The sequence below is a fragment of the Alternaria arbusti genome (assembly GCF_024043155.1).
Source record: "Alternaria arbusti strain BMP 1465 chromosome Unknown scaffold_14, whole genome shotgun sequence".
Taxonomy (NCBI): Eukaryota; Fungi; Ascomycota; class Dothideomycetes; order Pleosporales; family Pleosporaceae; genus Alternaria; species Alternaria arbusti.
Genome location: NW_026249954.1, coordinates 254,881 through 275,699, shown reverse-complemented (window position 1 = coordinate 275,699; position 20,819 = coordinate 254,881). Strand labels below are relative to the sequence as shown.

The 20,819-nt window shown below is 53.1% G+C and overlaps 10 protein-coding genes across 10 annotated transcripts; 5 read left to right on the top strand and 5 right to left on the bottom strand.

Annotated features, from left to right (window-relative positions):
* Nucleotides 1-221: 221 nt before the first annotated feature.
* Nucleotides 222-1,298, top strand: J4E86_008650 (uncharacterized protein; the record flags this gene model as incomplete). The annotated part of the gene is made up of 2 exons (XM_051449161.1): nucleotides 222-1,033; nucleotides 1,097-1,298. 2 exons carry the CDS (start codon nucleotides 222-224, stop codon nucleotides 1,296-1,298), a joined length of 1,014 nt encoding a protein of 337 aa, XP_051299580.1.
* Nucleotides 1,299-2,275: 977 nt separating this feature from the next.
* Nucleotides 2,276-4,330, top strand: J4E86_008649 (uncharacterized protein; the record flags this gene model as incomplete). Its single annotated transcript, XM_051449160.1, has 2 exons — nucleotides 2,276-2,325; nucleotides 2,374-4,330. The coding sequence occupies 2 exons, from the start codon at nucleotides 2,276-2,278 to the stop codon at nucleotides 4,328-4,330; spliced, it is 2,007 nt and encodes a 668-aa protein (XP_051299579.1).
* Nucleotides 4,331-4,804: 474 nt separating this feature from the next.
* Nucleotides 4,805-6,951, bottom strand: J4E86_008648 (uncharacterized protein; the record flags this gene model as incomplete). Its single annotated transcript, XM_051449159.1, has 3 exons — nucleotides 4,805-5,781; nucleotides 5,836-6,754; nucleotides 6,892-6,951. 3 exons carry the CDS (start codon nucleotides 6,949-6,951, stop codon nucleotides 4,805-4,807), a joined length of 1,956 nt encoding a protein of 651 aa, XP_051299578.1.
* A 665-nt stretch (nucleotides 6,952-7,616) lies between these two features.
* Nucleotides 7,617-8,624, top strand: J4E86_008647 (uncharacterized protein; the record flags this gene model as incomplete). Its single annotated transcript, XM_051449158.1, has 2 exons — nucleotides 7,617-7,651; nucleotides 7,700-8,624. The coding sequence occupies 2 exons, from the start codon at nucleotides 7,617-7,619 to the stop codon at nucleotides 8,622-8,624; spliced, it is 960 nt and encodes a 319-aa protein (XP_051299577.1).
* A 357-nt stretch (nucleotides 8,625-8,981) lies between these two features.
* J4E86_008646 (uncharacterized protein) lies at nucleotides 8,982-9,426 on the bottom strand (the record flags this gene model as incomplete). Its single annotated transcript, XM_051449157.1, has 2 exons — nucleotides 8,982-9,086; nucleotides 9,175-9,426. 2 exons carry the CDS (start codon nucleotides 9,424-9,426, stop codon nucleotides 8,982-8,984), a joined length of 357 nt encoding a protein of 118 aa, XP_051299576.1.
* Nucleotides 9,427-9,986: 560 nt separating this feature from the next.
* ARO8 (Aromatic/aminoadipate aminotransferase 1) lies at nucleotides 9,987-11,618 on the top strand (the record flags this gene model as incomplete). The annotated part of the gene is made up of 3 exons (XM_051449156.1): nucleotides 9,987-10,167; nucleotides 10,214-11,276; nucleotides 11,324-11,618. 3 exons carry the CDS (start codon nucleotides 9,987-9,989, stop codon nucleotides 11,616-11,618), a joined length of 1,539 nt encoding a protein of 512 aa, XP_051299575.1.
* A 251-nt stretch (nucleotides 11,619-11,869) lies between these two features.
* J4E86_008644 (uncharacterized protein) lies at nucleotides 11,870-12,539 on the top strand (the record flags this gene model as incomplete). Its single annotated transcript, XM_051449155.1, has 2 exons — nucleotides 11,870-12,047; nucleotides 12,103-12,539. The coding sequence occupies 2 exons, from the start codon at nucleotides 11,870-11,872 to the stop codon at nucleotides 12,537-12,539; spliced, it is 615 nt and encodes a 204-aa protein (XP_051299574.1).
* A 250-nt stretch (nucleotides 12,540-12,789) lies between these two features.
* Nucleotides 12,790-13,388, bottom strand: J4E86_008643 (uncharacterized protein; the record flags this gene model as incomplete). Its single annotated transcript, XM_051449154.1, has 2 exons — nucleotides 12,790-13,063; nucleotides 13,126-13,388. The coding sequence occupies 2 exons, from the start codon at nucleotides 13,386-13,388 to the stop codon at nucleotides 12,790-12,792; spliced, it is 537 nt and encodes a 178-aa protein (XP_051299573.1).
* A 2,213-nt stretch (nucleotides 13,389-15,601) lies between these two features.
* Nucleotides 15,602-16,683, bottom strand: J4E86_008642 (uncharacterized protein; the record flags this gene model as incomplete). The annotated part of the gene is made up of 2 exons (XM_051449153.1): nucleotides 15,602-16,497; nucleotides 16,551-16,683. The coding sequence occupies 2 exons, from the start codon at nucleotides 16,681-16,683 to the stop codon at nucleotides 15,602-15,604; spliced, it is 1,029 nt and encodes a 342-aa protein (XP_051299572.1).
* A 401-nt stretch (nucleotides 16,684-17,084) lies between these two features.
* J4E86_008641 (uncharacterized protein) lies at nucleotides 17,085-20,238 on the bottom strand (the record flags this gene model as incomplete). Its single annotated transcript, XM_051449152.1, is given in 5 exon segments — nucleotides 17,085-17,098; nucleotides 17,112-17,437; nucleotides 17,489-18,890; nucleotides 18,954-19,269; nucleotides 19,861-20,238. 5 exon segments carry the CDS (start codon nucleotides 20,236-20,238, stop codon nucleotides 17,085-17,087), a joined length of 2,436 nt encoding a protein of 811 aa, XP_051299571.1.
* Nucleotides 20,239-20,819: the final 581 nt, after the last annotated feature.

Genomic DNA, 20,819 nt, shown 5'->3' with positions numbered 1-20,819 from the left:
GATTCCTCCAGAAGATGCGCAAGCAAGCACAGTCGATCTCGCGACACGAAGGCTGCCTGATTTTGTGTCTGTCACTCGTGGGCCAGGCATGCGCAGTAATCTCTTCACGGGTCTTGATACCGCCAAGGGACTCGCTGTAGCATGGCAGGTACTGCGCGAGCTTCTCTCTACGGACTTGCTGCTGATAGCGATACTAGAAACCTCTCGTCGGAGTCCACCACATGCAGGCTCATGCGCTTACGCCACGCATGGTCAGCGCCCTCGAAGCCCACATCGAGCCTGAACACAGCGGCATCTACGATTCGACGTCGATACAAACCACGCCAAAGTTCCCGTTCCTATCCATCCTCGCCTCAGGTGGTCATACGCTGCTCATACACTCGGCGTCTTTGACGGACCACCGCGTGCTGGGTTCTACAAAAGACATTGCTGTGGGAGAGTGTTTGGACAAGATCGCTCGTGTAGTGCTGCCTACAGAGTTACTAGAAACCTCAAAGAGCACCATGTATGGAGCGCTCCTCGAGGCATTCTCGTTGCCCGATCGCTCCCGCAAGTCAATATCTGACGACGCATCAACCCATGTAACGAGGCCACCAACCTATTCAGCCAAGACATACTTGGATACTCATGGACACCTATACGATTGGTACCAAGTTCCTTTGAATCATGAAGACGCTATGCAGAAGAGCGCGACAAAATGGGGCTGGGCACTCAATCGGCCCTTGACTAAATCAGGTGGAGGTGTCAAGATCAACAGTCTTGAGCTGAGCTTTTCAGGTATCACGACAATGGTTGAGCGCATCGTTCGGTTTGGCATGGATCCGGTCAGTAGAAAATTCAACAAAGTCGAGCGAACGGCGGCAGATGTTAGCCTTGAAGAGCGCATGGATCTTGCACGCGAGACCATGCGCGCAGCATTTGAGCATGTCGCTTCCCGAGTAGTTCTAGGCTTGCAGACTCAAGAAGATACTCTAGCCGTGCCTGCGGTTGTCATGGCGGGTGGCGTGGCTGCCAACTCGTTTCTCCGGCACATGTAAGTCTGCCTGCAGTAGCGAGGACACATAATTTCGTCGACTGGGATGCTAACGGCTGTAAGACTTGCGAAGACGCTTTGCGCCCATGGTTATCCGGATGTTGAGTTGCATTTTCCACCGCCCAAGTTCTGCACCGACAATGCTGCAATGATAGGTTGGGCTGGTCTTGAGATGTATGAAGCGGGTCACGTCACCCCACTCAGCATAAGAGCAATACGCAAGTGGCCCCTGGACCAGCTGTTCGATCCCCCGGCGGACGGGTAAAACTTCGACGTTACATACCACGTGTATGCAACACAAATTGTGCGAGCATTTCTCGACACCTCGCCAAAACACAAGAACTCAGCTGTTGCCTGGATTGGCTTCTTCATCAGCCAGGCATGCATCTGTCAAGACCGCGTCGGCTACCGGCAGGAAAGTATGGCTGGCTTCAAACAGATGCCACACTGGCTGAAAAACTGCCAAGGACGTTATCAGTACGAGTATCTACAAGACTGATCTCGTCTTGTCTAAACATAGATGATCTGGAGCGTAGATGGACTGCATGGTACCCTGGAGTAAGTCGCTACCAGCTTCCACCTTTCCCAAAGCGAATGTTGAAATCCTCGCATGCCATTTTAGTCTGGACAAGAAAGCGCCAAGCATGTCCGCCTCCAGACCAGGCGAGGACGGTACACAGATAACGTTTTGAATACGTTGGGCGATGTAGAGCTGGATCCGTCTTATATGAAGCTGCAAGGGCATTGCGTTAGCGACCCCGGACTTCTCGGTTGTTCGCATGCATGTCACGATCACATCAAATATCCAGCAATTAGCCAAACAACGTGCACTTTAATTCTGCCGACGGTCCCACGTTTCGCCAAATCAACGCTCTATAGAGTACGATTTATCGCTATATTTAGGCCTTTACAGGTCATGCCACAGCTGCACCCGACGGCTATCTGGATATATTGCGCTGCGAGATCGAAAGCACGACCTAGAGCCCGGAACCACAACTATCAAGCATCGCTAATGCAATGTCTGGAGTATCGCACACGTGCAAGCGATGTTCCGTACGGCACGATGGTGTCTAGGCTCGTATCTTTCATTTACAGACAGTATCGTCGCTTGTGCGGTCAGGCCGGCCAGAATGGTGAGCCGAGCGAAGTCTATAACTCCGCCGTACATTCGCGAAGATTGAGTTGATGCTGAGATGTCCTTATAACCTGTCAATCAATCCTTCGTGAGACTGCTGATTGAACATGGCTCCTGCAAGGAACACTGTGCTGGCACTGCTAGGTCTTGCCATTAGGTAGGTCACGTCTACTGAGCTGGCAAGCTGTCACTAACCTTTTTATAGCATTCGCGCAGCACCTGCTGGCTTACAACATCGCCAGATTGGCGTTCTTCCACCCAAACAGAGTGTCTCTTGGGACACTGGCAACTCAGAACCCACCGAAGAGCCACAAGAGCCCGTTGTCCCATCCAAGCCAACTGATGAGATTAGCCTTGGAACACCATCGGGCTGGATCAGCTGGGAAACCACCGGCCCAGCTCCCACAGATGCTCCAGAAGAACCTGAGTACCCGCCTCCAGCCAAGCCTACTGATCAATTCAGTATTGGTACACCGTCCGGCTGGATCAGCTGGGAGACGAGCGGGCCTGCACCCACACCTGCTCCCCAAGAACCCGACTACCCTCCTCCTTCTAAGCCGACGGATCAGTTTAGCATCGGTAAACCATCCTTCTGGGTGAGCTGGGCCACTGATGGGCCCGAGCCAACTCCTGAACCGGAAGAGCCTGAGGAGCCTGGGTACCCCCCACCTAAGCCTAGCGATCAATTTAGCATCGGGAAACCATCTTACAGTATTACCTGGGACGGAGATGGTCCGGGCGCATCCTCAACGCCTACGCCAGAACCGACACCTACACCGGAACCAACGCCAACGCCAACGCCAAAGCCAACTTCGAAGTACTCCTCCATCGTATCTCTTCCCCCTATCTGGTCGAACTCCAGTATGACTAGCTCCGCTTCCGTCACTAGTTACAAACCTCCAGCGTCTTCTTCTACCAAATCTGCTTCATTCAGTAAGATTTCATCTACCAAGAAACCCGGCTACCCTCCATGGAACCCATGGCCACCGAAGCCAACGACGATGAAGTCCACTGCAAAGTCCACTATGACGTCTACGAAGAAGCCAACTTCGACACCAAAGCCGTCGACAACTGCTAAGCCAACACCTTCCCCAGCTCCAGTCCCCTCAACCACCAAGAGCGCTATCATCAGCCTCTCTCCGCCGAAGTTCAGCGTGAGCTGGGATTTGAATAAGAGAAACGCAAAGCCAACTTCTACGACTACTAAGAAATCTAAGACAAGTAAGATTACGATGACAAAGACTACCACGAAGAAGAGCACTTCAAAGAGCACGTCGAAGTCTACCTCCAAATCATCATCCAAGTCTTCTTCAACAGCTACAACAACGCCTAAGCCTACATATACACCCAAGCCTACGCCTACACCAACACCAACACCATCTGTCACTCCAAAGCCCACTCCAACTCCGACGCCCAGCCCTCCTCCCTCTTCCGCAACCCCTCTTCCGACCTCTACTTCCACCTCCACACGTTCAGCAGACATCACCGTAGGTCCACCCAACTACAGCGTAACCTGGGACTACGACGAGCCCGAACCAACAGACCCTCCCTCCGAAGAAGAGCCCTACCCCTCCGACCCAGAAGAACCCTTCCCGGAGGAGCCATTTCCCGAGGAGCCCTTCCCAGAAGACCCAGAGTACCCAGAAGATGACTTTCCGCCTCCCTCCCAACCAACCCAAGCAAACAGCATCGGTCTGAACCCGCCCACCGTAACCGTAATCTGGGGCAAAAAGCGCCAAGAAGACGATGATGCCTTACCCACATCTCCACCTGACCTCCCCGCGGACAACGAAGACGACGACTTCCCCTCCGACGGCCCCGTAGAAATCCCCGCTAACCCCGCGCCCACGCAACCCAACAGCGTCGGCCTCAACCCCCCAACCTACACCGTGATCTGGGGCAAAGAAAGGAAACGCGCTGCTGACGCTGCACCGGAACCTACTGCCGCCCCTGGCCCCGCTGTAGCAGAGCGAGAAGCAGTGGCAGCGCCGCAGAACAGTATTGGGCTGGAGTTCCCTTGGCAGAGTATCTCGTGGCCGAAGCCTGAGCCGCCGACGTATATCTCGTGGGGGGAGAGGGGGCCTGTTGCGCAGCCTACGGCTGTGCCGAGGGGGATGGAGACGGTTTATGTTAGGGGGAGGGGGGCTGAGGCTACGGCTTGAGCTTGAGCTTGAGAAAGTGTTGTGTTACGGAGGAAGGGAGATGGTATGAGAGCTTGTTGATGGATTGATGCGCGGGGGTGCGTGTGTGAGTGCATGAGTGGGAAATCGGTGGATGTAGCATACATACCCTCGCTGATGTGTTTTCTTGGTATCCCAAATTCATCTTCTTTCCTCAAGACTTCCTTCAGCTCGCTATGGCGCAATTTGATCATTCATTCTCCCTGCTCCCATGTTGGATGTACTTCCTTTCAATTCCAATGACGCAAAACTTCACCACAACACTGGCAGACCCACACGTACACGCCAAAGTCAAGAAGTATCATAGACATTACTTGTTTACATGAATCATGGCAGAAGTACCCAGAGCTGTTGTACAAAATCCTAATTTCAATGCTCAAACCGGCAAATTGAACCACGGCAATAACTACGACCTGCGCCTAATCGCAGCCAGTTTCATGAGGACTGTGTTGGTGTCTACGCCCCCTGGCTACGCACCTGAAGCTTCTTAGGCTTCTTCTTCGCCTTCGGCTCCTCAGATGTCGTGGAACCATCTGGCTTCTCATCCTTCTGCACAGGAGCGTTCTTCTTATCCGCCGCATCACCATCTTTCTTAGGTGCCTGTTTAGTCGACTCCGTTTTCTTCAACTCTGGCTTCTTTGGTGCTTCCTTCTTCTCCGCCGTGTCGTCCTTCTTAGGTTGTTGCGCTTCTTTAGTCTTTGGTTTCGTGTCATCTGCCTTGTCCTTCTGGTTCAGCTTCTTTGGTGCTTTCTTCGCTTTGCCAGATGCGACGGATGAGGCGAGGTCTTCGCCTTCTTGGACGTCTTCGACCATGAAGTTGGCTGCCATGCAGCGTCCGCCGTTTTGCTTGCCCACGTCCATGGGGCAGGCGCTGAACACTATGACTACGTCTCGCTCGGCGCGGAAGCGGACGTGGCAGCGTTTCTTGCCCTTGGGCTCATCGACGCTGAGTGTCACACCCTTTGTGCCTGCGCCATCGCTGTGGGATGTGCCTTCAGATTGCAGAGGCGCATTCATGAAGAGATGAAGAGGTGTCGGTGCGATGTTGACGGAAATGTCTGCGCCAACTGCTTTTGGGCCTTTCAGTCCTGCCGTTTCGTTGATCTCCTTGAGTGCGAGGACGAGGTTCTCCGCACAGCTACCATGCTCCGCTGGCTTATCAACACCGAGAGCAGCGTATTGGTTCGCATCGCACGCCGCCGTCAGTGTATCGTGTGCACCCGGCGAGGTGTCTTCGACGAGGGTAACGATCGGATTGCGCAAGTTGGTCAAGAGCTCGTCATCGACTTCGGGTACGAGTTTATGCGAGGCAGCGCGCGTGTGGGGAAGAGAGAGGTACTCCATGGGAGGTTGCTCGGAGTTCGATGGATTCGTCGAAGCGTAGGCGGAGTATACAGCGTAAGCTGAGGATGCGTACCCTGATCCAGTTGCAGCTACACGGTGTTAGTACGGATTCTTAAAACGTAGCCTTATGCTCGTCGACTTACCGGCAATAGTTCCAGCCCCTACAGGTGTCTTCGAGAAGTCGTACAATTGCTCCGCATAGCTCTTGTTTGGATCGCGGTTATGGCTCGACTTGAACGCGCTCACGACGGATTTCGAGTCTGGCACTTCAACATTCGGTACGTAGCTAGAGAAGCTCTTTCCAGTCGGCAAGTACGAAGACCACTTCTTGGTATTCTCCTCATTCTGCTTCTTCTCCTGCTCGGGACTAGGCTTTTGCTCTGCTTCCTGCTTGCTTGCTCCACCTTTGCTGCGGTACGGGATAGAAGGGAGGTATGACGCCCATGTGCGCTTGTTGGGTTGCTTTGACGATGAATCTGTGCTTTCGGTCGTCTTCTCGTTGTCGGGTGTATCAGGAGCTTGCTCGGGAGGGTCCTCGGCAGCTTCTTGCTTTGAGTCGTCGGCCTTTACTTCTGTAGATTGCGTTTCTTTTCCATTGTTGTTACCGCCTCCCTCCTTCTTCGGCTCCTTCGCCTCGTCATCTTCTCCTTTTGTCGCCTCTGTAGCTTTCTCTCCCTCTTCCTCGACAGCATTCTTCATCTGCTCTGCTTCCTTCTTGAGTTGTTCGTCGTCGAGGTCCTTTCCTTCACCCTCCTCGCCGTCTCCATCGTCAGGCGGAGGTCCCAGACTAAACGCCCACATACTGACTACCTGCTTCCCGTATGTGTTAATGACCTTGATCGTTCTGCCTCTGGGCACAAAAGTTGCAACGCCATGGCGCGCAGGTATCGTCTGTAGTTCACCAGACATATCCTCGGTCGTATTGAAATCGTGCTGGTCTTCTTTGCCTTTCACTTTCTTCTTGCGCTGCTTCTCGACGGCCGACAATACAGAGATGAGCGCAATGCCAGCGAGAGCGCGACGAGAGGGGACTTGAGGCGCCGTGTTGACGGCTTGTATGCGCTAGTAGCGCAAGCAGAGAAACAGGATAGATGGATAGTTGGTAGGTGGCCGTTAGTGTGTCTGGCTGCCGGACGTTGACTTCAACAACGAGTAGTGAGGTATGGAGCGTCTACCATATTCACGGATCGGTGACGTACGTGGTGCACATCATCGCGGTCTGCAGCGCGCGATTCGTCCAGAACGTCGGCGGCGAGCATGGAACCCCATGTGCAACGTCCCGCGCGATCACCTTGCTAAGATCGCGGATGACGCAGCGTGGTGGAACCCTGTTTTGAGATGGGAAAAGCAACGGACGGGACGCGGTTGCGGTTGCCCCAGAGCTCGCTTACGCTTGTAGGTTTGCAGTAATCGCCCGTCAAGTGCTAGCCCTACACGCGCTGCTCATGCTCACTATCCTTATGTGCGCTTCCTGGGTGCCTGTAAGATAATGCGGCTTTTTCCAACTCTTACAGCGGCAGGAGGTATGGCGCGTTTGTCGAAGCGCCCTTTCAAGCATACTCGCGCTTCGCGACCTCTAGGGCAATGACAACGTAAAGTGATGTTCATATTACACTTTTGCTCAGACACGATCATCATGGTATCTTGTACTTGACCGAAAGCACGATCCTGTTCTCTTTTCGTGTGTGACGGTACTTGGGTATCTGTTTGACGTTTGCGGCACAGTGCAGAAAGCTGCATGTTCAGAAGACGTGTTTGGACGCCACAGGCAGGTAAATCATCTTGTACTACACCAGGCGCATACTACATGCATGAGTATGCACTGTACGACCCCGCATTGAGGGCGCGTAATTTCTCGAAGGTGTATAACCTCATGCCTCCGAGATGTATCTAAGCTCTACAAAGTGATCCAGAGCTTGCGAAAATGGGTGACCCATCAGCGTCATGTTCCTTTGAGGAGTGAGCATCCCAGGCCGGTCACTTGACGCTATAACTGACGATGTACAGTCTCGTCCAATCGAAGCTGTTCACCTTCTACATCGGCAAAGAGAAGAAAGCGTTTGTTGTGCACTCTAAAGCGATCGCCGCGACCTCATGGCATTTTCATGCTCTTGTGAACAATGGCATGTCACAGTCGCAGGAAGGGTCTGTAGAGTATCCGGACATGGAACCAGATGACTTTGCTCGATTCGTTGAGTACTCTTATCGTTACGATTACGCTGCACCATCTTGGACACTGGATCAGAAGACTGTAAAGAATGGCGAGGTTCCATCACCACCGCCAGTTGACTGGGACGTTCCACTAGCATCAGAACCAGAACCAGAACCAGAACCAGAACCAGAACCGGACCCAGTAGCAGTAGCATTCGAGGAGATGATCTCGGATCCCTATAGGGGGTTAAGCAAGTCTCAAGCAAAAAAGGCCAGAGCGCTGAAAGAAGCAAGCGTAAATTCGAACCGAGCGACACATGGTCTGCGCCAGAACTTCCACGGGCGCGCATATCTCACATGCTGCGAACCAAAAACGGCAATGCTCGACCGCTTCCTACCCACAGAGAATTCCGCGCCAGAACAAGATTTCACGCCTGTCTTCTTGGCGCACGCACGTCTCTATACCTTCGCCTGTATGCGTCTCATCGACCCTCTCAAGCGCCTAGCTCTACACAAGCTCCACCAAACCCTCCTCAAGTTCAAGCTCTACGATCGACGAGTAGGCGATGTGGTTGAACTGGCCAGATATGCATATGATAATGGGGAAGATAGGAAGCCTGATGGGACCATCGAAGATCTCAGAAAGCTGGTGGTGGAGTACATAGCCTGTGAAGTGTCGACCATTGGCAAGCACGAAGCGTTTGCTCCTCTGTTGCAAGAGGGCGGAGAGTTTGTGGTGGATTTCTGGCGTATCATCGCTAAGGAGAATCTGTCTTTGTAGAGGAGGTCTAGAACATAGTAGAACTAATGATATCTTTTGTCTTCAAACACGAAACCTTCTTGTGAGCGTCTTGTCTTTCATGCTACGGGAGCCTTGTCGGTGATAATCCCATTTATTTCTGTTCTTGAACGCTTATTCCCAAAGTCGTCAATCTAGCATTGCCCAGTTGTGTTGCGGCAGGGGGCAGGTTGGCTGTTGCTGTACATCGTCCAAGCAGATGGCCTGAGCCCGGAAGATGCGAGTGCCTGCCTGGATTTCGTCCCATACTCGCACCCCCTTCGACGCCTCAGTATGTGCAGCCTCAAACACTAGCGACGGCTCTGTGTGTTTGCATGATCGTCCTTTCCATACAGTCGCTCAGGGTGCTGTCATGACAAACGCCGTCATAGCTTTCACCGCATTACCATCATGCGCGCGCAACAGCTCCGTAGCTTTTGGCTTCGTAAGTTCAAGTTCGGAGACCTGTTCGTCCAACTGTCAGTCTATGCCCAACGATTCCAACATGTCTGCGCGTCCCTCTCTTTGCGCAGCTATTCCAAGGTGAACGTACCAGCAGGTTGACATCGGCTGCCTCGATCTTGACATTCTTCTTCTCGCCTTCCTTCTTGTCCTTCACATTCAGCCCCTTCATCGCCTTGTCTAGTGCCTTGCCATCCACTTCTTTCTTTGCCCCATTCTCGCCTTCTTGGGGCGCGTCGAGGGTGGAGAGGGCGGCGGCGGCTTTGCGGTCATCGGCTGTGCCTGTGGGTGCGTGCGGGTCGGCGGCGCCTTCTTGGACGGTGGAGGGCTGGGGCTCGGCCATTGTGGTTGTCGCGAGTAAATTGATGTGGCTTTGAAAGCTGACAGAGCGCAGAGGGGATATAGAGAGCGTGTACAAACGATGGAAGATGCAGAGACAATGACGACAGTGGATTGGAGAGCTGAGAGTTGTGGGGTAGCTAAGGATTGAAGAAATGTGGCCAATGGGAAAAGAGAGTGGCCGCAATTGGTTGAATTTCTCGAGTTATGCACGCTTTCAAACTTACATTCTGGCACAAAACCTCGCATCAGGCAGGAACATAGATCTTACACACGAATACCAACGCAGAAGCGGCGACATACTCGCTGCACACCTATTAGCATATTCAGGGTAAGTTTGCTGTGTTACGTCATGAAGTATTGCGCACGCAGTCCGCTTTTCGTTGCAGATTTTGTACCTTGAGTCATGTGTTTGCGTCCTTTGCTCACGTCTCCTTGCAGGCGAACCCTTGCCGAACTGCCATATTAACCAGTGACTCAAAGGTGATCTTCCGTGTCGCAACCAGACATCTCTGAACTAGTGAAGAAGTGTACCTGGGTACATCAACTGAAAGAGAACACACTATGGACAACGAAGGGCACGCAAAATTAACCGACTACGTTTCCCAATTCATGGCTGCAACCAGTGGCCAAACACAATCGCAACCAGCTTCGTCGACGATGAACGCAAACTCTACACAACTGCCGGAAAGGCCCAAGCAAGAAGCTGAGACAGATGCCGGCTCTCAAGAATGGTCGCCAGCTTGTAAGAGGGACCATGGACGCTCAAGCTGCTGTACTAACGATTACAGCCTGGAGGTCAAAGCCCATCAAGCAAGTCGTCACATATGAAGATCAAGCAGCAGTATCCTCTGCGCTGACCAAGCTATCGAGTCTACCGCCAATCGTTACACCAACAGAGATCGCGCGACTCAAGGCCAGTCTCCGCGATGCTGCACTTGGAAAGTCGTTCCTGTTGCAAGGAGGTGACTGCGCCGAATTGTTCTCTTACTGCGCGGACAACCCGATCGATGCAAAGATCAAGCTTCTGCTGCAAATGAGTTTGGTTTTGATTTGGGGTTCAAACAAGCCCGTCATTCGCATTGGCCGCATAGCCGGACAGTATGCTAAGCCCAGATCAAGCCCGACAGAGATGCTGAACGGCAAGGAAGTCCCTAGCTTCCGTGGCGATATCCTCAATGGATACGATCCTGACGCTCGAAGAGTTGACCCTGAGAGGCTGGTCAGTGCCTACTTCCATTCGGCGACGACACTGAACTACATCCGTGGACAGCTAGCAAGTGGTATTGCTGATCTGCACAATCCTCTGGACTGGGAATTGGGTCACGTTCGGGACGAGGAACTACAAACCAAGTACTCGAAAATCGTCCACAGCATCTCTGACTCGTTGCGCTTCATGAAGACTATTGGGGCGGACACATCAGGTCAGCTGCAGACTGTAGACCTGTTCACCAGCCACGAAGGTCTCGTTCTGGAGTACGAGCAGAGCTTGACAAGGAGACTCAAGCACCCTTCAGGCTACAAGCCTTCCCAGGCCTCAAATGACGGCAGGGGCTGGTACAATACCTCTGCTCATTTCATCTGGATCGGAGACCGAACTCGTCAAATCGACGGAGGCCACGTTGAGTACTTCCGCGGTATTGAGAACCCTATTGGTATCAAGGTTGGTCCTTCCATGAAGAACGACGAACTGGTAGAGCTACTCGACATCGTCAACCCGAACAAGGAGATTGGCAAGATTACATTGATCACGCGATATGGTGCGGACAAGGTTGAGTCGATGCTTGGAGCGCACATTGAAGCTGTCAAGAGCAGCGGACACGTTGTAGTGTGGCAGTGCGATCCCATGCACGGGTAAGTCGTCTTGATATGCAATCTATCATCCACTAACGTGTCGATAGCAACACGCGCAGCACGCCTACTGGCATCAAGACCCGCTCTTTCAACAGCATCTTCTCTGAGCTCTCATCGGCGCTCAAGATTCACAAGCAGCACGGGTCCTTCCTCGGTGGCATGCATCTGGAACTCACCGGCGATGCAGTTACGGAATGCACTGGCGGAAGTGAAGGACTTGTGGACGAGGATCTAAGCCTGAACTATACCACATACTGCGATCCCAGGTTGAACGAGAAGCAGGCGTTGGAGTTGGCATTCCTGGTCGCAGGACACTACCGTGCCGACGAAAAGCTCCTATAGCCCAGAATAGCCCTTGGTAGATTAAGCATGTCACGATGTGTTTGAAAACAAAATTACGATTCGTTGTAGCCTTCGCAAGCATCGCCCAAAGTAGTAAACCCTTTTCATGACGCGGGAGATCTCCACTACATCATCAGAGTGGTCCAAGCTTCACAAAGTCCCATACGTGCATCTTATCTGCCCCCCCGTTATCACCACGCATCTCAACATTCTGCAACTACCCCACACTCGACGTATTGCCAACAGAGATAATGGGCTCTTCGGCTTCCAAAGGCGCAAAGGCGGCGGGCTCTGCTGCTCGTAAATACCCTACCAGAGCCCCTACGAATACTACAACACGGGCTCCCGCGCCTTCCGCACCCGCACAGGATCCTGTAAAGGGACCGACTGTTCGTCCCGAGGTGCAGGCTTCTGGAGAAAAGACCGAGGGTATGTATTTACACGCTGTCAGCACATGGGGACACGACACTGATTCTTAGTTTAGCTGTTTTACAAGATGCCCGCGACCCTGCCTTTGCATCTCGCCTCAGCAGTCTGGGTGCTGTTCAACCGAACCCTCATTTCTCGCCTTCGTCTGCCTCGCAATTCGACCCTCGCCGCAATACCTCGCCGAATCTTCCCTCCGATACGATGATGCAATCGCCACCGCAGTCTGCGTTCCCCGACCCGCGCAATAACCCCGTACTACGGGTACTGGAGGCGAGACAACGGATAGCAGACCAGGCGGAAGATGAGTTGCGAGACGTTGGTAGGAGAGGGTTCCAGGGAAGAACGTATGTGGATGCTGGTGTCATAACGTTGGCGATGATGAGACGAAGCAAGGGAGAGCCCGATGCGAGGATTGAAGACGCATTGGGAATCAAGAGGGGGAGACTGAGTGTGCTGGGCAAGGGCACGGTGGAAGCCGTAGCCTTGGGTTGATCGGGCGATATCAAAGACGTCACGACACACGACATATCTGAGGAAGGCGAATTGAGCGGCACCGAACGGCCAGTCGAGATCGAATTCGACCTGCAAAAGAGCGTACATATGTACATACGAAACGAGAACGAAAGAAGACTGTCAACACCAAGCTCAACCCTCCCAACCGATGCAATGCGTTACCAAGTCGTTACCCAAACGCCAAACCAACACCGGAACAAATGCAGGAAACTACCAATTTTGTGCGCCATCATGATTCGTCGTGGTCGGCGTTCTCGTGGATGAAGTTGTTCATGGCCATCAGCGCCTCTTTCAGACACTCTTGGTCAACCTCGAGGCCGTCGCGCAACATTTCGTCGTAGCCGATGCGGACGACACCGCCGGTGCCCATACGCGCCCGCTTCTGGTTCCATCTCCGAGCGACTTCCCATCGCTTACGGGTTTGTGTGAAGGGCGGGCATGAATCGGCAATCTCCCTGCTTTCGCGCAGGACCGTGAGGGCGTTGAGGACATTGAGGAATATGCTACGCGCGACAGTCAGTCTCTATCTCGATACAACGCAAACAGTTTTCGCTCGTCAACGTACCCTTGAGTAAGCTCTAGGTCATGATCCCATCCATACGCCACGGTACTGAAGCTGTTCCCCTGTGCCACGATATCCAAGAATATGAACAGCGACTCTTCCACACTTATGTCGGTAGTAATCGTTGATGCGACGTTTGCGAGGATCCAGTCCGAGAGTTCGAAGAAAGTCTTCTGGTCCATGTGCGCGAAGCCGACGAAGCGCTCCGGCACGGTGAACATGAGCGACATGGCACGTCGCGCACCCATGGCCTCTATGCAATCCATTTGGCCGGGGAGATGTGAAGTGCGTCGAGAAAGACCGAGACGTGTGGTTGAAAGTGGATGTGGTGATGTGCCGGCAGCGTGCCCAGATGGTTGGTTGGTTGGTGGGTGGGTGGTGGAAAGCGGAGTCGGGAAGACGTCAGGTGAGAAATGAGGAGTAAGGCTGAGAATGGATGATGAACAGATCCAGCTGCATGCAACACTGCGGATACCGGCAAGAAAGAATACCCAGTTCCAACAACACAAACCCCCTTGGTTACTGCAGTTAATTATTCCGCGGAACAATTCAGACAAAAAGTGACGAGCGAGTCTAGACACGCCTCAGGAGGACGGACAGACAAGCAAGGTGAGGTTTGGCAGAATGACTTGCTACTACCCACGTTTGCTCCAAGCTTTTGTTACGCAGGCCAGCTGAAGGGCAAGTGAAGCGCGCCATCATTTGCGCCAGTTGGACAGTGGGGCCGTTGTCCGTGTTGCAGCACCTACCTGGGTCCTGCTGATGCGTGAAGCGTCGTCTGACATGTGAAAGTGGGTGCACGCTCCAGCCGCGTACAATGACATCAGCATCCAATCACACGGGGTGGATCCAGACCTCGTTGCGGCATGCGCGACGCCGGAGATGAACGTCTCCGTGGGCTTTTGTTCCGCCGTCTTGCTTCTTCCACATGGACAGGAGTGTTCATCTTCTTTCTATTATGCGTCTCACGCAGCAGAAGAACGCGCGCCGAACTACACACCACGCACACCACAGCTTGAATCCGCGGCGTGGGCGCGAAGGTTGGCCGAGCGTGTGGCTAGTGCAGCAACGAGTGGGTGGAGCACCGGTTGCGGAGCAAAGAGGCTAAATGTAGCAGGTGCGTTCCCTTTCTGGTGCCAGCTTGGCGTCTGTGTCTCGGGTATTTTCGTCGCTTCCCATGTTCGGCTTCAGATGCGCATCGGAGCTAAGGGGGGTGGGTAACAAAAAAGAAAGACGTTTTGTTGACGTAGGTATTGTTCTTTCCGTTCAGCGACGGAGATGTATGTGCGTAGCGCTACTTGTGGATGGGGATTCATGGGCTGGGCGCTGTGTGTGAAGACGCGTCTTGCGATGTATCAGGTTCAAGACATTGCCCAGCCCTGAAGATGGATGGTGGAGCTTCCACGTGATGTTCATTTATGTCTTTACCCGCCTCTTCTTCGCACCGGGCTTCATCAGGTGCGACACCACACACACACACACACACACACGTTTCCAATCACAGCATCTCCGCTGCATACCAAGTCTTACAAGATCCATCTCACCCATGACATCTCGCCGTTTCCACGCGTTCCTGTCGCATATCCCCAATCTCAACCACTAGCTAGGCCTTCCCCGCCCCACTCTAAACCTTAAACGCATCGGCTGTCTACAGACATACCTGTAGCACATCTCGTGCGTGGGTGCAGCGATCCGCACCGGAAGAGGCGCACGCACAGCATGGGGCGTTTGGTAAACCGAGTATGCTGAATGCCAAATTACCATAGATAGGAGGAGTTGCGCACAGTGCAATCGCAATCTCAACAGTTGTGCAGGCACATACATGTCCATCGTAGAAATGCTGATCAAAACCAACGTTTTGCTTGTTCCCGCTGAGCTTACTTACCTATCACGCCTGTGCGTCAATCCCACGTCTGGATGACACCTCCAGTCTCCGGTGCTTATTCCCCCTCTTCCCGCTACCTAAGCGTTCGATTCGATAGTCTCGGTCTCGAACGAATGTCGTTTGCTTTTCCCCGCTGTTGCAGATCGCTGGGTGTGGTTGCACACTAGATGGGGTAAGCATGCCGCCCGGTACTGGTTTGCAGCTTTTGCGCGGGTCGCGTCCCGGAGATTGGTGCGGCCGTTGGGTGGGCTGGCAGCTTTTCTAGATTAGGGCAGCGGTTTGGTACGGGGTGGAAGAGGGGGTGGCTTTGGTGTTGCGGGGATGCACGAGTCTGTTGTGATGCTGGAAGTTTGCGTCGAAGCTGCTTGCGCAGTGGCGAGGGTGGCTAAGTAGGTTATACAACTTCCATCGTTGAGGGTGCCAGCACGTCTTGCGCATTGGGATTGTCAAATTCACAGGCACGCACAAGTCTTCTGTGGTAATGTTTTGCTTGGAGCAATGTAGAATGGGGTATTAAACACAAAAATGAACACCAAACAGACATTCCACTCATCCTTCTACCAATGTGCAATCCCAGCTACTGGCGTAGAGGTCTCACTCATCATCGCTGTTAGCAATAACGGGTCGTTTTCTCTTCCTGCCAGCACCTGGTCGTGCACCACCCATCTTCGACTTCTTCTGCTTGACCGCCTGCTTAACCGCCTGCTTGACCGCAACCACCGGCGCCACATCCGACCCCCTCCTACGTGGTCGACCAGGCCCACGACGAGACCTCGTAGATCGACCGGGCGGTTCATCGTCCTCAGAGGCCGGCTCAGCCACATCCTGTTCTTCGTCTTCCTGGGTATCCGGCAAGATGAACTCGTCGTCTTCCGCCTCCGTGTCCTGGACGTACAGACTAGTCTGAGTGCTCTGCGACTCAATGACAGGGGGGATTTCGGGGATTTCGGGGTCGCTTGCCTCTACATCCATGCCCGTATCTGAACCTGTGGACTCGTTCCTATTGAGCCCTCCGCGCTTGGACTTTCGCACTGCCTTGCGTCCGGGTTTGCTCGTAGCTGCCTTTCGTGCCTGAAGTGTTCCAGAGCGCCTTCTTGTGGCCGGCTCCACGGCGCCCTCTTGCAGCATGGCCTCTTTCCGCTTCGCTGCTTTTGCCTCTCTGGCTTTTGCTGTGGCGGCAAGGATACGTGAGCGGTCCTCGATGGGTTGGCTCAGACTGGTGAGTGATTCCCTTTTCTTCGTCTTTTGCTTGGTCTGTTTGACCGCCACGATCTTGGCATTAGGCTGTTTGAATTGCTCTGTTTTCTCCTTGGGATAGTTGTAGTTGAAGAACAGTTCGGTGCCTGCCTTGATGTCTCTGGTGGCGAAGAGCGCGATGCGAAAGACTGTGTTGCACAGCAAGTTCTTGGGGCCGCAGTTCGTGTACTTGTCGTCGGCATTGTTGATGAAGCGTAGTTTATTACCCATGTATGTCGCATCAACTTCTTGCTCTACATGTTGGTGTTAGCAATCTGATTCGCGCAAGAATGATAAAGAAACTCACTCGAGTTTAGACGAAACAGATACATCGTCTTCTGGTAGTCGTATATCGTCACTCGGCGATCGCCTTCTTTGACCGAGATGGCCTCGCCAGTATATTCACCAATATACTCGCCACTCTTGATGTCCTCGCCCATATAGAGTCCAAAGCCATGTACTTCCGAATGACCGAGCAATGTTTTCCGAGGAACACCCCGCTGTATCGCAACATTACAGCAGGTGCGTTGAACCACTTCATCGTTATAACGATTCACTGGGTCAAGGACTTCAGATGCTCCGCAAGAGCCACAAAGGTCTGCATCGCACTCTCGGTTGAATTTGACGCAGAGACATGCCTGTGTAAGACACACGCGCTTCCCTAACGCTGTTGCACAACTGCAACCAGGATAACGTCGATTGCAAGAGTGAGAGCACTTGCATGTTTTCTCACAATTGATGCCTTCTCTGAAGCACCGGCATTTCGCGTTCTCGCAGCTGCCTTCGTGCTTGCATGGGAAAAAAGGCTTCCTCTTCTCCCAATGTTGCGTTGTATCCTGGTTCAGCCACCAAGTGCTATTAAACTTACCAGGTGGCGGTTTTGCACCTTTGGGAGTAATCATCTCCGTCTCTGAACAAGACTCGAAAGCGCTTGGGTTTGCAGGAAGCTTATAGTTTATGACCTTCTCAATGTCGGAGTCGGAGTCAAAATGTGCGGGCAAGGGGTCGCCGGGTTCGTTCTCATCGTCGGTGTCGTCTCTGCTAAAGTTCGACACACGGCGCGGAGTTTTGTTGTTGGAGCCTCGACGACTGGTATCATCAGTCGCCTGTGTAGCGCGTTCTTCGTCTTCCGAGTCCGTCTTCCAGGAATCCTCGGGTACTTGTCTGATCTCGCCATGAAGAAGGCAATCGTGTCTGTAAAGAATGTTAGGATTTCGTCATCAAAATCCACGTGTTGGTACTTACTGATGGCACACTCTGCACATGATCTTTTTGTACGTTGAGTGCTTGGAAGACTGCTGATGTGCAGACTTCTTCTGTATGAGACTCTGTACAGCTTTGGACTGTTGAGCTAAGTACCAGATGCTGAATTCACATTCTTTGAATACCGCTGCAGAAGCTGTTGCCGCAAGTCTCAGAGCACTCGGGATCGGCTCTTCAAGCTGTGCGACAAACTCTTCCCACTTTTTGTTGTTCCTGTCAAACAGAATAGCCTTCTTCGGCTCACCGTCTCTCTCAAACTCCTCAATGTGATATCGTGATCTTTCGAGGAGCTGTGCTTCAAACTGCTTGCTTCCATTCAAAGAGTCGTTGATTCGTATAATGTCTTGATCCGGGGCTAGTAACCAAAACAGGATATCGTTCCACGTGATGCCTATCTCAGACAGGAATGCTTCGATGGCTTTATCGTAGAACCGGCACTGTTCCTTGCGGAAGTCTAGCGGCCCCTTCTCGTCATGCGTCATCTCGTACATGTAAGGAAGCGTATCCAGCAGAACCTCGCGACCACGATAGTCTTCGTCCTGGAAATAGGGTGTTGCGAGTAATTTTGACTCATTGTCTTTAAGAACGTTGTTCCTCAGACTGACATACTCTTTGAAAGGAGGAATCTTTGGCGCATCGCTCTTGTACTTTGTAGTGGGTACGGCTAGGCTTGACTTGACCACTGTGTCCTTGGGTTTGGCCTTGATGAATGTTTCCTGACTCATATCCACGAGGCGCTTGGCGTTGGCCCTGTCGAACGGCACTTGTATAGCACGCATGTTCTCAAAGGGGGAAGTCTTCTGGATGTACTTTTCGGGTAGGATGGGCTGTTGTGGACGCTTCTGCTTACGGGACCAGGCGCGTAGGTCTTGTTCTTGAAATGTTCTCTGATTCCGCATCTTCGTCTCCACCAGGTATGCATGTAATTCATGTCGTTCTGCCACATGACGTTTCAAACACGCTTCTACAGCTGAGCGTGTAGTGACGAGCACATCCGCTTGCAGTGAGAGCTTCTTGCTTGTCCTACCACCATCGTTCTCGACAGGCACCCGAAGGTGTTCGGGTTGGATGGTTGGATGAGTACTGACGATTGTTGCCGGAGCTGGTACATCTGGAATCATAATTTCGGGGACTGGCAATGGCGCCTCAGAGGGCCGGATCGGCTCTGCTGATGCCTCGACAGGGCGCAGGGCAGTAGGGGTAGCAGAACGGGACAGTAAAGGTGTCGAGCTAATGGCACGCCCCGGTGCAGGTTCGCCTGCCTCATCGTGAGGTGGCGGTGGCGGCGATTGTGTCGGCGTTGTGCTGCGTTCCACAGGACTGGCATCCCTGACGGATTCTTCCTCCGTCTGCGCAGGCGCGCTATCAGCAATGATACTAGTATCTATCGTTGGAGTTTTGCTTTGGCTACGACGTGTTACCACAGGCGACCCGGACCTCGACTTACTCGAGCCCAGGTCGAGAGGCTTGTAAAATAGTTTTGCTATGTCCGGGTGATCAGCCGCAAACTGACGCGGTGGTCTGACAGGCAGCTGTGGAGGACCCGAGGTCACATCATCTCTTCGTCTCACTGACTTGATGGCTTTCTGTTTCTGCGGCAGTCTTTGTATGGCTGAAAGGTTTGGCTCAGGCGACTTATTAGGCAAGGGGATAGTCATGCTGCCGCTATCATCGTCCGGTGTTGCGTCGTCCGACTCGGGAACTACATCTCTGCGACTGGCAGGGGCTTGTTCTTGTGGGTTCTCAGAGACATCACTGGCCGGCTGCGCCGATGGGTCTACGGTATGGTCCAAGACGGGTGCGGTACGGTCAGTTGAGGCTCCGAGGGCCGATGTCGCATGGCACGTAGGTTGAGGGGAAATATCCTCATCTATCAGTATCGCTTGAGTGGTAACACTCGGTTCTGTCCTTGGTGTTGATGCGGCTGACGGCGAGCGGTTCAGCGGCGTGACCTTGGGGACTTCCGCACTTGGTCCCGCTCCTTGTGTGACTGATGATCGAGGCAGGTAGCGTGGTTGATAGACTGGGTTTGCTGAAGATTCCCTGGAAAGCTCCGCACTTGGTTCTGTCACTTGCACCACTGATGAGCCGGGCACAAAGTGTGAGTGATAAGTCGGCGTTGTCGAGGGCTCTGAAAGCCCCGTGAATGGCCCCGCTGTTCGTGCAACCGATGATTGAGGCGGATGATGTGAGTTATACGTCGGTGTTGCTAGAGATTCCATGGGGAGAGAAAATATCCGACTCGTTCTCTTAGGAGACTCAGCAGGCTTAGCTCGCTCAGGAAGCACAGCTTCGTGACGCGTAGTAGGCAAAGGAACAAAACCCTGTGGTCCCTGAATTGGGCGCTGATTTACTCTAGTGCTTGCGCCTGATTGTGTTGCTTGTCCGGATACTGGCGGTTCGTCTTCATCGATTGAAAGATCAACAATCTCAACAGACTTCGTGGATGACGACGTCCGGTCGCGCGGTTTGTTTGTGAGATTGCTGTCCTTCGTAATACTATCTCCTCCAGACGTATCACTGCTCATGTTTTCCCGGTGTCTTTGTTTCGTTTGTCTCCGTGCGGCGACCTCCTTCCATGCAGCTGCAGCTTGCTGCGCGTCGGAGATCTCCTCAAGCCCATCTTGGTCAAGCGTTTGGCGATGGCGCCGTCGCACTGTAGGCGCAGGTACATAACTAGGCGGGTCGTCATCCAGAGTGAAGGGAGCATCCAGAGACCCGTCAGGTTTCATTGTTGATAACGCTGATGCGGGCTTGCCGGCGCCAGTCGACAAATTTGCGCTGTTTCAATAAGGTCATGGGAGGCGGGTCCAGATAGAGATGGCAGAAACCGTGGTCATCTGTGGTAGATATCAAGCGGCGTCGAGTGAGTGAGATTGTGGATCGTGTTGTGCCGACTGTGAGGCTTGATAGGCAGGTTGTGCCCGTCGCGCTAAATCTACGGCAACGCGTCGGCACGTGGCTTGTATTACCCCTGCATTTACTTAAGAGGCAGCGGCGACTATTCAGCCCCACTCGACGCGACCTCCCAGGTAGAATTGTCAACACAAGAGTCAGAGTCAAGGCTCAACGCTCTGTACAGTGGGAGAACAACGCGGGGTGTGCGACAGTAATTATAATGCATTAGCGAGGGGCTTCCCCTCCTGGCCTCAGCCCAGCTCGTCAACAAATGACAACATCGTCGGTACATGATCTATCACAAAACAACCCAATCTGCCCTTGGACATCCGACATTGAGCGGGCTCCCGACGCCCCTTCCAAGAAACCGATATGCACACAACTAGCCTTGCGCAGTGCAACATGATTATGTCCA